This window comes from Poecilia latipinna, unplaced genomic scaffold (assembly GCF_001443285.1).
Source record: "Poecilia latipinna isolate Pla-1442-1.1 unplaced genomic scaffold, P_latipinna-1.0 Scaffold707, whole genome shotgun sequence".
NCBI classification, from domain to species: Eukaryota; Metazoa; Chordata; class Actinopteri; order Cyprinodontiformes; family Poeciliidae; genus Poecilia; species Poecilia latipinna.
Window position 1 is genome coordinate 45,102 of NW_015113323.1, and position 17,213 is coordinate 62,314.

The 17,213-nt window shown below is 38.1% G+C and overlaps 1 protein-coding gene across 1 annotated transcript in view; it reads left to right on the forward strand.

Annotated features, from left to right (window-relative positions):
- LOC106955114 (neural-cadherin) overlaps nucleotides 1-17,213 on the forward strand; it is a 72,960-nt gene that overhangs the window by 22,094 nt on the left and 33,653 nt on the right. Inside the window, exons 12-16 of the mRNA XM_015045092.1 lie at nucleotides 75-242; nucleotides 8,282-8,531; nucleotides 10,036-10,163; nucleotides 10,253-10,439; nucleotides 10,746-10,889. Of these exons, the coding sequence (XP_014900578.1) occupies nucleotides 75-242; nucleotides 8,282-8,531; nucleotides 10,036-10,163; nucleotides 10,253-10,439; nucleotides 10,746-10,889 (877 nt within the window). The remainder of the gene's footprint in view (nucleotides 1-74; nucleotides 243-8,281; nucleotides 8,532-10,035; nucleotides 10,164-10,252; nucleotides 10,440-10,745; nucleotides 10,890-17,213) is intronic.

The window sequence follows — 17,213 nt, forward strand, 5'->3', positions numbered from 1 at the left end:
ACACGTTTGGTTCTCCACAGGCCAAATGAAGAGTAATTTTACTTTGTTTAATCTCTCTACCTTTTTGCTTAAAGACGTCCCGGATCAACCAGCAGATCTTGGCCTCAGACGGAGGAAACCGCAGCAGCTCTGTGGAGCTGACCGTCATCATTACCAACGTTCACAACCAGCCGCCCCTCTGGGATCAGCCCGAATACTGGGTCACTGTGCCGGAAAACACTGTCCGAGATGCTAAAATAGTGGTGAGTCAGAGACCACAACACTTTCAGATTACAGACTTAAACAGAATAAACGATTTTACAACAACTATGACTTTTCATAATCACTGGACAAAACGTAGGGATGATTTTATCCAAGCTGCACAGAAATATGTCTGCATGATTATTTTTCTGTGGTTGTCAGGACTTATTTAGGCATTTATCACTTGCAGACAATGAGTATTGATATGAGCACCCATCAGTGCTACTACACCGTTTGCAATTATTTTGAAAATATATTTCCAATCTCATTTTACTTACTTAGAGCACACTTTGTGTATTTTTTACAATTTTAATGCAAAACATTTTTACTAAATTTGAACATTTACTGGATTTATTTTTTTAACACACTTTTGCCTGACCAGTTAGATGAAGCTTTTCATTTGACTCATTTTCTTTGTTTCCGTAGGAATCCCTGAAACAGTTATCATGTTAACAAGCCTTTTAGATTTTGAAATACAGAAATATTGCTTTGTGGAACGTAACTCGAAAAGTTTTTTCAGCAAATTTGTGAATGCTAAACCACAAATAGGCAAAGGTTAACTTTATAATACATATGACAATCCAACAGTTTGCATTGCTCTTGGTGATGAAAGGTTTTGTTGCAGCTGCTTAGCGATGGAAACCAATTTCCATGAAGCTCTCTGTGAAATGCTGTTGAGCTAATATGAAGGCAGAATAATTTCTAGAGGTCTGTAACTGTTGACTGCAGAAAGTTCATGAACTCTGTGCACCACTCACCATCTGGTGACCCCACTTTGTGATTTTATTTGACCCACCACTTCATGACCACAATGCTGTAATTTCTGATCTTTGTTATATCATCACTAACAGTTGACTGTGGATTTTCTAGAAGGGAAAAAATTTCTCAACTGAACATCTTGTCATGGTACTGAACTTTGAGTAGAGGCAGTCTACAGCTTATGTGCTTGATTTTGTGCACCTGGAGCCATTGAATTGATTGGGTCAACAGTTATTTAGAGCTGTGACCCAATACTTTTGGCAATATAGTCAGGGTTTCTTTGTGATAATTTTGATAACCAAATAAAAATGCAGATTCACATTTAGACTAGTTTCACACAACAAGTGACTGCGACTCAAATCAGACTTTTTTTTTCTTATATTTGACCCAAATCCAACTTTTTCATGACTGTCTGAACGGCCCAATTCTGATCTCTTCACCCCCAAAAAAGAAAAAAATGTCTGATTTGTACCATCTCCACGTGGAACTCAGTATGTTACATATCTGATTGTTTTCAATACGTTTGCAGCCATTTAATCCAACTTTTACTTCATTGACACATTCATCATAATTCTGTACCAGAAGATAAAACAGGACACAAACAGTGGCTGAAAACTATGAAATTATGTATTAAGTCTATTCTAATAGAGCACATCACACCAGTCCTCACTGATCTAAACATCCAAACTGACTTCTCTACAGACATTGCAAAGTTCCACAAAACACTGTTGCTACTTGTGCTCTCTTTTTTTTATTAGCTTCCTTCGTCTTGCTATGATTTTGTGGTAATACTGTCAGCTCCTGTTGCTGAATAAACTATAAGATCAATCTATAAATGGCAGCATCCATTATTACTCCCATAAGCAATGCACAGTTTGCATATTAGTTTAGTTAGTGGTATGAACAACCATGCAAAAAAAAATTTTAAAATACAATTTCAGCCAAAAAAATCTGAATTGAGCCTCAAAACCTGCTTTGTGAACGTAGCCTTAGATCAGTGGTTCCGCCTTAAAGTCTTTCCAAACTGCTGTTTTCTAGTAGAAGCAGTTTCCAACATTCTATCTCTAGTCCTGTTTTCTGTTTTTTCTTGAGTGACATGTGCAGGACTAATACCTTATTTATTTCCTCTTTGAGATGGGTTGAAAAAGAAAATAATGAATATTGAAAGTTTTCGCTTCTCATCCCAGATTTTTAGGCTCTTTTGGGAATATCTTTTGCGACTTCTTCAAAAAAAATCCCAACTATCCCGGTTGTCCCCAATTGTTGCTGATTAGGAAATTACCACTTGTGCTGATCCGAGTTGTAAAGCGACACGTTTTGCGGGGAAACGTAAAAAAGCAGGAATATTTAAGCCCAGTTGTTCTCCTGCAGCAGCGAAACAGCTCTCTTTCATTTCCATCCCTCGTCATGCCTTTGCAGAGCGCCCCGAGGAGGCTGGAAACACTCTTTCTTCCTCTTCATCCTGCTCTCTCATCCGTCCCTTCCTCCTTCTCCCCGTCTCTGTGTCAGCACGTTTAGCCGAGCTCCACCAAGCACTTTTCTGCCGAGTAAACAACAAACCCGCCCCGAGTCTGTCTCACCTGACTCACAGCAACCAACACACACGCGTACAGCTTGTAGACCTCAAGGGTTTCTCTTTTTTTTTCCTCTTTTGATCCCCCCATCCTAATTTGTTCTCTCTTCCTAAGCCTCTAGTTTTGGAGGTGGAGGAGGTTTCACCCTCCAGCTGCTCGATTTCACGGAGGTTAGTCAGTTTTCAAACAGTGTTTTTGGGCGTGTATCGGTGTGTGTTTCTGTGCTCCTTTTAGAACATTTTTTACTGAAAGTCCTGAAAAGTGCTGCTGGTGATTGGAGGTTGTTCCACCCACACGCTCCATCTGTCAGAGATGATTGAGGGGAAGGGGAAAATTACACCTGCTGTCTGAGCATCACAATGGACTCCCATCACCTCCGAAAAACAGACGTTTAATTATTGTGTTTAACCTGACAGAGACGGTGCGAGGGAGGCAGGAGGGAAGGAGGGAGAGAAAGGTGGTGGGAGGAGGGGGAGTCGAAGGAAACGGACTCACACATTGTTGATTTCAGTCTTTTTATAGGCATGGTTGGCAGCATGAAAAATATAAAAGAATATGAGTTTTTTTCTTTCTCTTGGATGAACATAGCAGCCACTGGTTTTTATTGCATTCTTTCTGAGGAGTGAATGTGTTTATATGGCTTTTGGAGTGATGGAAATGTAAGGGTGATATGGGGATTTTTATGCACATTATTTGAACATTTTATGATGTAATCTTTAGGTGAATTTATTGGGACATCAACTGGAACTTTTGTTTCTGTCTTAAATGTTTTTTCATGTTTTACAATGATGAAATTTAAATAGTTTTGATCGGCTCTCTAAGGTCACTGCTGATGTCTTTTCAACTTGGCATTGTGTGACAAACACCTGTATTCGCTAAACCATTAAATTACCAAATGTCCTGCTTTTATAGAGAGTTTCACGGCTCTTTTGTATTAATTAAGAGGAATTTTTATGCAAGGGTTAGTTTCAAACTGCTTTAACAAAATTGTTGTATTCATGAAATCCAGGCAACCTGGAGAAGTTGTGAGAATATTAATGATTGTTTCTGTTTGAACAGTTGTTAAATTTGACCATTTATTACAATTAAATATAATTGAATATAATAATCTTAGAAAAGAAACACTGATTTGAGGTATGGGTTATGTCCTCGATCTTTCAAAATCTTCGTTCAATGTAAAATAAAAACGAAAGCAAAAGAAGATAGAAGTGTAGAAATAATAAGCAATGTTGAACAACTAGCTGCGTTTCCATTACAAATATGCTGAAAAAACACAATTTTGCAATTGCTATATTCCTATTAAATAATAAACAATATTAAAATCACGCTTGAATAAGTTTGCTGACGTGATAAGTCATTAAAAAGCATGCCGTCCCATGATCCTCCACCCACTTCCTCTTGACTACTTCGTCTTTTCCGACAGAAGACGCATCCAGTTATTGATCACATGACTTATTGATGTGAAAAAAGTGTTTGCAGTTTTGTGAAATGCACTAATTTTGAAACACCAGAAAAATCACTTCATCCTAACACAAGAACTTTCTATCAAAATTCTTGTTTGTTTGTTTTTTCAAAATTGGAGTGTTTCCATTAAGTAGATTTATTTTCATTATTACAATTTGCACAATTAAATGATAAATGGAAAAGCAGCTACTATCTGCCATTTAACAGAGAATCTAACAAACAACCACTAAACCTGTACTGAGGTAGCAATAGCCCTTGTGCAGGAAATCAATTTAGCTAATTAAAATATATAATATACCAGATCTGACAACTTACACAAATCACTCAAAGGACTGAAATATGTCCTCATGTCTTCCTCCTTCGTCTCCTCTGCAGTGGGTAATTGCACCAAGGAGAAACTGTTGTTTTAAATTTAGCAGCCTTAATAAGGTCTGTTAATCACTTTGTTAATGAGGCAGAGGGAGAAACATGCTGCAGTGGTGGAAGGTGCTGTGTGTTAAATCTCCATATCAATAAGCTGTTGTCATCTCCCACTCAGGGTATAATAGTCTCCTCATCAGTTGACTTCCTCCTCTTGCTTTCTTCTCCAACCTGTTTGTGTATTCTCATGGAACAGGAACTTTTAGCTATAGCTTAACCTTATAATGTTTAATTTTTGCAGTCCAGTGTTGCTTTCCAGTATAAGAAGCTGACTGCTGAAAAAACTTTATTGTCCCTCAGTGGGGAAACTCAGGTGTGCCAGCATCAAAGTGACAGGCAAGCAAAAGCAAGCAGGTTTTCATCAACAAAGTAAAATTATAAAAAACATAAAGTAAGAATTAGATTGTACAGAGGAGAAAACAGAATTATCAAAGATAATCCTCACTCTACTTCCAGGCTTTATGATTAAAACGTAAAATGAAAAAACAATGAATTAAGAGTCCAAAGCTGAAGTATTTTTGCTATATTTTCCATATTGTCTTGTTGCAGATCTGCTGTGTGAACTTTCTTCACCCACTTCTAAAATACAGTTGATTACCAAAACGTCAGTACTGAAAGTTTATAAAACAGCCAAGTAAATTAGTGCTTTATGATTTATCTAGAGTACTAAATGTCTTCAAAGTTAGCAAAAAAGCTTAGCTGAAGTGCTAAGCTAAAAATTAGCTCTGCTATTAGCACATTAGTAGATTAGTGGAAGTGAGCCCACCATTGCAGAAATGTTGCTACATCATACAGCCATAAAAAAAATTGTTATGAAACACAAAAACACAAAACTACAAAAATACTTAAGCATTTCTACTTTTAGTTCAGTGTTTTTTTATGTTCCTGGAAGTTGACTGGTAGTTCATAGATCATATAGTCACCCATATCTCACTCAGATATCAGCTTTTCTCTTCCATATTGTATCTCCTTCCATCCAGTCACATAAAACTGAAGTACAAATCAAACCAGGACTTTAGGACCAAAGTATTTATTTATTTTTGTGTACTGATACACCCCTCAACAAGCAAAACACGTTACTCATCTGCATGAGAGATGAAACTAAAGGAGAAAATAAAAGGTAAGACTTTAGTTTGACCTCACTTACCTTGCTTCAGCATTTTGAAGCGACTAACTTTTAGCAGTGAAGCTGAAAGGATGAAGTGCGTTCCAGCTGCTGCCTCAGTCCCAGCACCAGCCGCACCAGCTGCCAGCCATCTCTAGCCATTAATCTATGTGGGAGAAGATGGCAGATACTGATCAGTTTAGCTTCAGCACACTGCAGCGATGTCTAATGAGATGATTCCTCATTAACACTGATTCCATGCGCTCCGCTGCCCTGGCCTACTGCAGGGCTGAGCCGTGCTGCACCAACATGTCAGGACACGACTTCTCACCTGGAAACTCAAACACACCTTCAACCTAAATGGTTTTTTAAGAATCAAACAAAAGAGGAAAACCTATTTAAGAATATAAAAAGATGTAAATAACATGTTGGGGGAAGTAATTGAAGCAAATATGGCGTATAGGTCATGTTATCTAAAATAAAAACGCTAATTTATTATTCCACTATGAGCCGACCTTATAACCAAGAATCTTTGTGTTTTCTTACGGCATATGTTTCTCCAAATTGCTAAGTCGATAACAAAGACACAGGAGTCACTGTCGCTTGGAAGGAGAGGGCTGAGAGGGTTTTGGTGTTTAAAGATGTTGACAGCATTTCTCACTCAGGGAAGGCATGTTAACTCCAGGAATATATGGAGTTGCTTGGAGGTCATGTTTTCTTTTTCAATTGAGCAAGCCAGTTTCTCTACGCATCAATTCTTTGTGCTAAAATAGATTAAGCATGCCCTTTACCAAAGTGAAATGATTTTACATCGACTGCACACTGGGGCACCTTCCACAAATGATCTACAGATAAACAAGGTGAAGTGTTTATAATTGGCTTTTTTTCCCACTTTAATTATCCCATTAATCATAAATACATATTGTCTAATGTTGATAGAAGTCATGTTAAATGGTGCTGAGACCTGAGTAAAAGATGTCAAATTTTAATGCAGCATCATCCTTCATCAGTTTTCTAAAATGTTTAGGAGATTCTAAAGTATAATTTTAGTAGAATAATAATAAACCTGTTGAAGGTGTTAAATTAGATGGTTTCTGTGTTGATTTGCTACAGAAGACGTAGGTCTGGATCTTCTCTGGAGTCTCCTCCTGCCAGCCAGGAAACCCTAGAGAGGGAAGCAGGAATAGTCTCATTCAGATGCCCATACTATCTTTATACTGTTTTAATGGACATTTACTTATAAATTATGTTTCCAATGCTCTCAGTGTGTGTGTTGGTGCTGCTTAGATCATAAAACTGAACTGTGAAGTGAGTTGACTCAACCATGGAAAGCATGGATGGAAATCTCTGAAGGACAAAATACTCAAAAGCCTTCTCACACAAATACAAACAGGCACACAGACACAATAATCTGTGACTTTAGGGGCATTTCTCCCTTGAAAAAAAATATAAAAAACAACATGAAGTCATCATTTCTACCTTCAACGTCATTGTTATGAAATAGTCACTGTGTTTCTTAAAGATGCCTCACTCTGCTATCTCATGATTATAGCTTTTAATCTGAAAACTAAACTGAACTTTAATTATGATTTGAATTTTATGATTAGGGCTGTCTCATAATTATACCAGTGAAAATCTAAATTGAGTTTGAATCTCATAATTATGATTTTATTGTGAAATTATGCTTGTGAATCTCAATTATGCCTTTGAAAGTCAAAATCATGACTTTCTATCTCAAAATTAGGCCTTTGAATTTCATTTATCACTTAGAATTTCATAATTATGATTTTATATCACATAATTATGACTTTGACGGTCAAAATTAAGACTTTCCATCTCAAAATTAGGACTGAAAGTGAAAATTATAACGTCTTGTTGAGCTTTTATTTTTTTCATACATGATGGAAAGGAGGGTCTAGATTCCTTGAGACTCTTGGTCAGCCAATAGTTGCATCAATCTAACCTTTAAGCAAGATCAGTTTACCTTCAGTTAAGCTCCTGTGCTAGTTGATGACCAACTTAAGACAATTTAAACTCACAGGAGTTCACACAAAAGCTTACTACATAAAAAATAAATAAAAAGCAAGTGATGCACTCAGGGTTTCCATAAAAGGACTGAAATTCTGCTCTGGTCACTAAAATACTGCATTCTTTGAAAAGTATATGTGTATTTTAGTGATTTTTTTCTGTTGTAATAATAGATCAGGAACCTTTTGGATGTGTTTCATAATGAAGGGCTGTAAAGACGACACCAGCTGCATCGCATCGTCACGAACCCACACAATCCTCTTTGGCTTGATTTTCTTTATGAATTATGTTGAGGTTTGCAGTGGAACTTGTCTCTATTTCTGGACTTTAATATAAACTCAAAGCTTAAGCTGAATACACAGAAGAGAAGCTGAGCCATTCAATGGCTGTATAAAGACGTTTCATATTTTTCCTGAGCACTATTGAATACATTCGGTCTAAGTTAAGGCCCCTCTCCTTCTCTATTCACCGCACACCAAATAATAAACTTTAAATACATTATTTAAACAAGAACAGTTTATATATATCATTACAAAAGACTAGAACCAGCTGATCCAACCTGCAACATCAAATGTGAGGAACTTAAAAGCAGAACTTGGTAACCTAAAAGTGAACTTTAACCCCTTTCTGTGATCACATGTTTTTTTTGCTACTGGCACTTTGAACAAATAAAATCTATTTTTCTAATCAGACCGTCAAGGCAACGTCTCCACTTGGCGATCCCAGGGTGACCTACAATCTGGAGGAAGGCCTGGTGCCAGAGACCAACATGCCGGTGCGGTTCTACATCAAACCAAACCGGGTGGACAGCTCGGCGTCGATCCTGGTGGCCGAGAACCTCGACTACGAGATGACACGCTTCTTCACGCTGAGGGTGCGTGTCCAAAACGTCGCAGCCGTGCCTCTCGCATCCTTCTCCACTGTTTACGTCAATGTGACAGGTAAGAATGGCAAAGGCGAGGCTAACATGAATTGTTTTGCAAACGAAGGATTTTCAGCTGTGTTTTCACCTTTCATCAAATTCAACTCTGAATGCCTGTAATTGATGTCATAGTTTATGTCAGCGATATCCAAATTGTTAATTAAGAAGCCAGACAGCCAGAATTTTTAAATTATGGACTATTTTTACCTTACAAGACTGTTTTATAGTCCATGCATGTTATGGTATTGACCTAAGCAATTTGAGTTTTCTCCAAAAAATGTGTGTTTTTGCCCTTTACAGTGACATTAACGGTAAAAGATAGACTGTTTTGGTTGGTGCAGCTCACTGTGTGGAGATGTTAGCTGGTCTATCATTAATTTCACATTGTTCACAGAAAAGTTTATGAAGCAGCAAAAAAAACATTATTCTTTAAGCTTTATTTGCACATGGTTAACTAGGACTGAACTGAAATATCTTACAAACTTAATGATCAAAATTATGTCAAACCAAAGTAAGCATGTTAGCATTAGCATACAATTTTAATAAATACAAGCAAGAAATTAATTTATTAAAGACTTTGGAGCTGTTTTTGTAGAGTCAGATATATCTCTAAAAACAAATAATAAAGCTATGTGTGTTATGTCAGTGCTTTTTAAGGTTCAATGTCTTCCAAACCACAAGCAGCTAGCATGAAAAGACGCAATAACAAAAACTAAATCTTTGATGAACTCACATGAGCATAGTGGAAATGGGCCAGTTAATAAAATCTATTTTGGTTAATCTTCTGTTTTTAAATCCAGAACCCCACTTTTCTAATTTACTGCAGTTTGAACTACATACAAGTAATTGAATATTCACTTGCATGTGAAAAGTCACAGTTTATCTGTGAAGAGCAGAAGCCATCAGTAGGAGCAGCTCAGACGTAATGAGCGACAGCCCTGGAAAACGACGAGGACTGAGAGTAATGAGGTTCCGTGGTCGTCTGTGGCAGAGAAAGAAAAGAGGAAAAACATCAACGGTGTGAGCTCCATGATGCCTCATTTCAAAAGTGACTCATTTCTCAATCAGCATCTGTGGGCGGGTGGGTGGAGGGAAGAAAAGAGGAGAAAACACTTCCTGACTTTGACTGGCTTTGAACAAACCCACTCTGGATGCTCTAATTGGTTTAGCGGAGCTTGAAAGTGAGCTGACAAGCTTCTTTGTGGACACTTCAGGGTGTTATGAGGATAATTCCTCGCTAATAACTCAATTTTCATTTGCAAGGAGAGACCCATTCCAACTTTCTTTTCTGATGGACTTCAGAGCAAAGACGTTTATGTTTTCCTTGTTTCTCTGTTATTCATTTCTGGTGCTCTTTGATCGTTCTGGTGAAGTAAAATGCTGCAAAAACCAAAAAGTTGGTCTGGATTAAATCCAATTTAATCGGCTTTTGTATACACAACAGTTTGTGTTCTGAAAAATAATAATATTCAGGAAAATTAGGAATAATAAATGTCTCTTTTTTTCGTTGTTTTCTATTACAGACGTGAACGACAACGTTCCTTTCTTCCTGTCATCCACCTACGAGGCCACGGTTCCTGAAGGAGCACAGATTGGCACATCGGTCGCTCAGGTCTCAGCGACAGACCTCGACTCGGGCCTGCATGGGATGGTAAGAAACATTTCCTCTGATCCCTTGGCTGAATTTTTACATCCTCCTCTTCTTACTTTGTTGACCTGTCCTCTGCGTCTTCTCTTCAGATCCGCTATACGATCCTGAAGGATGAGAGCGGAGACTCTCAGTACTTCAGCATCGACTCCCACAGCGGCGTCGTAGTAACTCGTGCTTCTTTTGACCGTGAGCAGAAAGCTTCTTACCTGATCGAGGTGCAGTCACAGGATGGCTCCGAGTCGGCCCGACCGGGCCAGCAAGGCCAGCCCAACACAGGTACTCCCCCAGAGTCATCATCTCATTCACTTACTGCATGCACATAATGAACATGCAGAAAGTTTGGCATCAAAGTCAACACTATGATGCCATTAATATCTTAAAAGTGCCAGTCAGAGGTTTCCATACACTCTTCGTGGGCTTTTATTGACTTATTTGAACTATACTTTTAGGGTACATTTTCTTTTCTAAAAAAAAAAAAATCAAGAATTGAATGTAGACATTTGATGCAGCAACATCCTGAAGGTCCTAAATTCAGTGATGATTTAAGAGTACAAAGACACTCTGTGTTGTTCCTTCATGCAGACACTGCCTACCTCAGGATCTTTGTCACCGATGTCAACGACAACGCGCCGGCGTTTGCCCAGCCGGTGTACGAGGTCAGTGTGGAGGAAGACAAGGAGGTGGGCTACGTCCTCATCACTGTCACAGCCAACGACGAGGATGAAGGTTAGTCTGAATCTGGCTTTGTTTTTGGATCGCTCTCTGCTTGGTTGTGGCAAAGTGACGCAAATTATGTTTTTATTCCCATTGTTTGTTTTGTTCTTTAATATAAATCTTTTTTCTACCAATGGAGTTTTATTCCCTTCATGTTTCACCTTAATCTCATCTGCTCTTCTTTTATTTTTTCTTTTTGTCATTCTCTTCCTACTTTTGTTTCTTATTTATTCCATTGTTTTGTTGTATTATCAGACTTTTAACAACACATTTCTGCCCTTTCAGGTTTTTTTTAAAGGTGTTACTTTTTACTTTCAGACCTTCTCAGAATGAAAGTTGTAGACATGTTTGCTTCCTGTTACCATCATGACCAATAGAAATGATTGCTAGTCCCACTGATCCGGTCATCTTGTCCTGCAGGAGTAACACAGAACCACTTTGGTCCGGTTTTATAACGCCTCTTTCTCTTCTTTCCCATTAAGGTCCTAAACTGATTCAGTGCAGAAAATAAACTCCTCTCTAGCTGGAGGACAGTCAGCGCTCTTGGCTGAGTTAAAAAAGACGTAAACACAGACACACAGCTGTAAAAGCAAACTGACATGTCCTTATACAGCATAAGTTATGATTGTAATAAGACATTACTTGCATGTATGCTATGTTTTTGAATATATACAGTCTGAATAAAGTGTTGCATTACAAGGCAGCACTAAAACACAAACATGTTAATGTAATAACTCTGTTTCTACTATATTCCAACTCAGCTTACGTAGTGAATTATTTAGCCAGATGTGTTGCCAGAGATGACACAAATGCAGCTGATGAACTGGGAGGTGAAAGGTTGAAGTGTGTGTGGTTTTAGTGTCTGACTATAAATATTGCATGTTGATTCTGGGACTGTTGTTGTGGACAGCTGGCCTCATTCTGGTCAGTAACAGGATGATGCATAAACCATTTTTGGTGGAGTTGCAATTTTTTTCTGCTATGTTTATGTTTTATAAAACAGACCTAAAAGTGCTAACTTTATCTTAGTGCTTTAAATTAGCTGAAAAAAATCAGGTTCCCGTTTCTTGTGGTCTTGCCACTCTTTCCTCCTCCTCTCCTCACTTCCTTTCCTTGTTTTCTTCTCCATACCTCCTCCGCGCATTTCCTCCCTCTTCTTCTCTCGCTGTCGCAGCTCGTTAGCGAGCGCTGCTGCTCCCTTGAGGTCGACAGTTTTGATGTTTGTCTCTTTGTTTGTTTGTCCCTCATTCCTCTTCCTCCTCCGCTCTAAACCAATAAGCAGCAGGAGGAAAAAGGACAAAAATATCAGAAAACAAAAGCATATTCTCTCTTTCTCCATACTTTTGTTTTTTACGGCTGTTTGGTGTTGGCTCCAACCTCTGAGATTTTCTTTACTAAGGCTGTCAGTGGAGTAAAGTTGGTGAGCGACTCATAACTTATTTTTTTTTAATATTTCATATTTATGTTTTTCTTATTGACTGCTAGCCACATACACATATTCCTGTTCTGTAGTCCTCAGATTTTCATCTCAACAGTCGTCACAAATATTTGTAGTTTTTAACTAAGTTATTAGATTTAAAAGGTAAAATTGGGTTTGGCATGATTAACACTACTCAATAGTTTCATTTTTATGTGAAACTATTGAGTTATATTTAGAAGGACAGCTTTATAGAAGTCCATAAATTGCATAATTGATAGTAATTATTTATTCAACATTTATAATTTGGAGCAGATCATTGACCTTTCAGGTTTGACTTACCATCAAGCTAGTGAATTTGTTTAATTTACTGCTAAAATTATGAAAAACACACATTATTTCTTATAGAGAAGTGAGAGAGATTCAAAAACAAGTTAAATCCCAAACAGATACTTCTGTCTGACACTCTCATTGCTGACACAGCGAGGATCAGATTTAAGGTTTGAGCTAATCCCAGTAGGCCCACCATCTAGCCACCAGTTAGGAAGGTTTAAGGGGACGTTTGAGCTAAGACGTCTGTTTCTGCTGATGTTGGTCTCTGTGCTCCCGAGTGGTCCAGAGCCGCAGGCCGTTTAATTCCTACATGCCGTCACTGGTGTGATAAAAACACTGACGATACCGGATCAGGGATCGTGAGAGAATCAGATGGAGTTTAATGTTTTTGCTTAATTTTAGTCCCATGTTCATGGTGTAGCTGAGGTTTTCAGAAATAAATTGCAAATAGATAAGAAAAGCAAACAATGTTTAATAAAAGATTATCTTAGCTTCAACCATTTTTTCACTAAAATTAAAAGCTGGAGTCTCAACTTATTGGCTTTGTCAGAAATAAAGTTATACAGTAATAGGAGTTTCCACAGTGTTTTAGTCTTTTTTAGAATAATCTTTTCTTAACTGAAAAATAAATACATCTAAGAGTTACTGTATTCATTTTTTTTCTTGATGCATCCTTTACATAAATATTTACTGCTCCCTTACATGTTTATTAAGCAATCATTCTACATGTTGAATGTTTTGATGGGAAAATATTCTTTCTTTATCTTGGGGGTCAGTGCTGGTCAACAAAGACTCTCAAAACGACTCATTTATTGTGTATTGGTTGTGTTGAAGTTTTCTATGTGCTTCTTTTGTTTGTTTATGTGCTTGACATTTATTCAAGTAAGTTTCTTGGAAAAAAGGGAGAATGTGTGGAGAGGAAGCAGAACTACAAACAGTCTTCAGCCACTTCAAAATAAGAGCATGAATATAAATGTCTAAATACTTGAACAATTCTTAACAGTTGATCATCAAAACCTGAACACAGATGTTGAACTTTATTCAAGTAGAGATATTCAAAACAGCTGGAAAAAGAAATTTACGGGTAGCTAAACGTTTTCAAAGTGCTAATGAAAAACTAGCTCAGGTCCTCCTCTCTCTCTGTTAAATTTCTGTGTGGGATGTAATACTTGGGCTGTAACTTAAAATCGCACTAAAATACAAGGGCATTTGTGGCTAAAATGTTATGAGTGAAAAATGTTCAATGAAGCAGATAGTTTCACAGAGTGCAGTTGGTGTGTCTCAAACTACAGGAAGGAATTTGTTATCTTGTTCCTATTGTGATTAAATTCAAGGTTGCCTGACCAGTGAGGCAGTTTGTTTCTTGGCTTGAGGCATTTCCCATACACACATGCTGATTCTGATGTAAATGCTGGATGCATGTTTTCCTGAAGGTCACACAGGATGAAGAATCAAACTCCTGAAAGAGTTAAAGCCGCACACTGAGACTTGATGAGCTATAAAATGTACTGAAGGTTTTATCCTCCAGCTGTACTGTCACCTTGGGTTCTTCAGTGTGTGTGTGTGTTGTACATTATGACCACAGTTTGTTGTTAAAGCTGACAGGTGTTGAAGGACCAGTGACCTTTCAGCCCTGGTATAAACTAGGTACAACAAACACATTTACAGCGGAAATACACACACTGACACTTTAGATCAAACTCCTGCATTCATTTCAGCTTGATTCAGTGTTTGTTGGAATTAGCAGAGGTGAGGTGAAGGGGATTCGAGGGGTGGGTGTAGATCACCCCTCTTCACCTCCCCACTCCCCATAAAGCTGATTAGATGCAGCAGCTTTCGTCGCCCGTCATGTTTTCTGGCTTCATTTGGTCCTCCTAGTGGAAAATGTGCCGAACTAAGAGTGTCGGGTAATGAGATCAAGAGGCTTTTTATCAGTTCTGCTGAGTTCAGTGTTTCAGTTAAGTGTCGCCTCGGGGTTTAGTAAACACGAACAAGCATCTACCGCAGCAGAGAGGTGGAGTGATAATAAGGGATGTGTGATTGGAAGTAACTGGTCGTGTCATGCTGACCAGAAGTCATGTCACTGTGTAAACATCTGCCTCACAAAAATCACTGTTTTTAGTTCTAATACAAAACAATTCAAAGAAATAAAACTGTAATAGATGAGAAGAAGGTCTGCTATCCAATATGACTTCATTATAGCATCTACTTCTGCTTCAGATTCATCTAACACATCTTTTTAGTCAGTTTATAAATGTTGCTTTCACGTTGCTCTCCAGTGTCTTTATGTCACACAACGTGCAACATAAGAGATTTATGGGAATTTTATTGTGAGTTGTTAAAATTTTCACTAGTTCCCCACCTGGACCATACTGGGTTCAGTATTTCTTTTCAGAAAAGAAAATTCAAAACTTAAGAATGAGTAAGGTAATATTTCTGCAGTACATTTCTGTGCACTTTAAAAACTTCAACAACTTGTATGCACAAAAAGTCTTAAATTACTAAACCTTAATTTAAGGCCTTAAAATGTCTTAATTTCTTCTTTAAAAAAAATTAAGTTGGCCTTAAATATGTTAATCACAGGTCTTAAAATTTGTCATTGCAGGACTATTGGAATCTTATATGTAGTTTTTTCTTACTCTTGTGAGTCTTTTCTGTCAGGCAGTAGTTAGAGTGCACACAGGCATCTTCACTGCGTTCTCTGATTTGAGGCGGACGGTAGCTAGCTGCTAATATACCCTTGCTAGCTAAGTAGCCTTTTTTGCATCTATCATCGGTAAGTGCAAGTGTATCATCAGTTGGCTGGACGACGTTCGTTTTTACCACTGGTTGCCAGCCCATACAAGCCCCTATATTAATAGTTTTTTCTGTTTTAAAATTCATTCAAGCTGACATTGAAAAGTCTTAATTTTGACTGAAACCTGCAGACAGCCTGGTGAAGAATTTCTGCCATTTGAGGTAACTTTCAGTTCAGAATTTTCTTACACAGTTTTAAAGTGGAGAGTTTAGTTTGTCAGAGTGTTGACCTGCAGTCGGTGCTCAGGGACGAATTTCCCCTCCGGTCCACCTCATGAGAAGCAGAGATCTGACCTTAATCTCAATTTTGGGTCCTCTGCTAGGCTGTGAATTAAATCAACCCTGTCCCCTAGTGTGCATGTGTGTGTGTGCACATGTGCTGTTGTGTACGTGTGGGGAGGGCAACACCATATGGCCAGGCTGATCATTAGGGAGGCTGCCGGAGGCGAAAAACCGCTGTAGCTACTCCCCTTACACACATTTACATGCACTCCCATTTACACACGCACACCGAGCCGCTCGCTCAAATGTCACCACAGATCGCGCTTCGAGGCTGAGATGGACCGGTGCACTTAAACTTTTCCTCACAGACACAGAAGCACACGATGTTGTAATGAAGCTCTTCCATGTCTCCACAGATGGTGTTTGTCTCCTAAAGTCTCCTTGGTGCCGGTAAACAGAGAGCAAGCTGGACCCAGACAGACCTGCCTCTGGGCTATGAACATGCTTCTGTGTGTGTGTGTGTGTGTGTGTGTGTGTGTGTTTACCTCATCCGTGTGTGTTGGCATTTTTTCACTTCATCAGGAGAGAAGACGAGAGGCCAATAGAGGGAATGAAAGAAGGGATGGGGAGGAGAATAAATGGGAAAAGAGGGGAAAATATGAGAAAGCTGAAAATGGAAAAGAGATAAAAGGAAAAACAAGATGTCAGGGGAGACACGGAGAGCGAAAGGATGGGGAAAAGAGGAGAAAAAGCTGAAGAAGACAGAAGATGAGCTAAGGAGGATAGAAGAAATGGTAATATAAGAAATGTAAATGTTGAGTGGACAGAAAATAGTTAAGGAAAAGAAGGAAATATACATAAATAAAGAGAGTAAAAGACCTAGAGGGAAGGCTTGGAAGATAACAAGGAAGTCAAGGTAACAAGACAAGAAACCAAGGACAAAAGGGAAGAATGGGAGGGAGTAATGCCTGAATAAGGAGGAAGAGAGGGATTTATTCATCACTCAATAATGCATTCATCTTTAAAAATAGCAATATTTAAAGAAAAGAATCACATCACCTTAATTTTTTTCAGATGAACGGGTCTTTGTGGGTGAACTAGTGCTGCATCCATCTCAACCTTTTTTATTTGTAACGTTAAACTGATGACTGACATCAATTTTGTGTCATTAACCAACTTCAGTTTTGGAGCAGATTTTCATTCAAATATATAGTCTGAAATGAGACATTTAGGACATTTTACTCACATTCAGAGACATTTATTCTATTTGGAGAACCAGCATTGATGTGGTCCACTCACTACAGATAGCTGACATTTTTATTTTTAAAGTCTTTTAAATTTTCTATAAATTTTTAAAAGCAAGACTTTAAAGTTCGTTTGAAAAGCTCTGTGTTATTGTGTTTACTGAAGTTTTTAAAATGACTCCTCCATCTTTTATACTTTCCTGGAATGTATGGTCATTAATTTTCCCAAAATTAACATTTTCTAAAACCTGTGGTGGTTTCCTGGGATTTTGTTCAGTCTTGTTCCTTCTATGAAACTTGTATCACAAAAGCCCTGACTCTAAT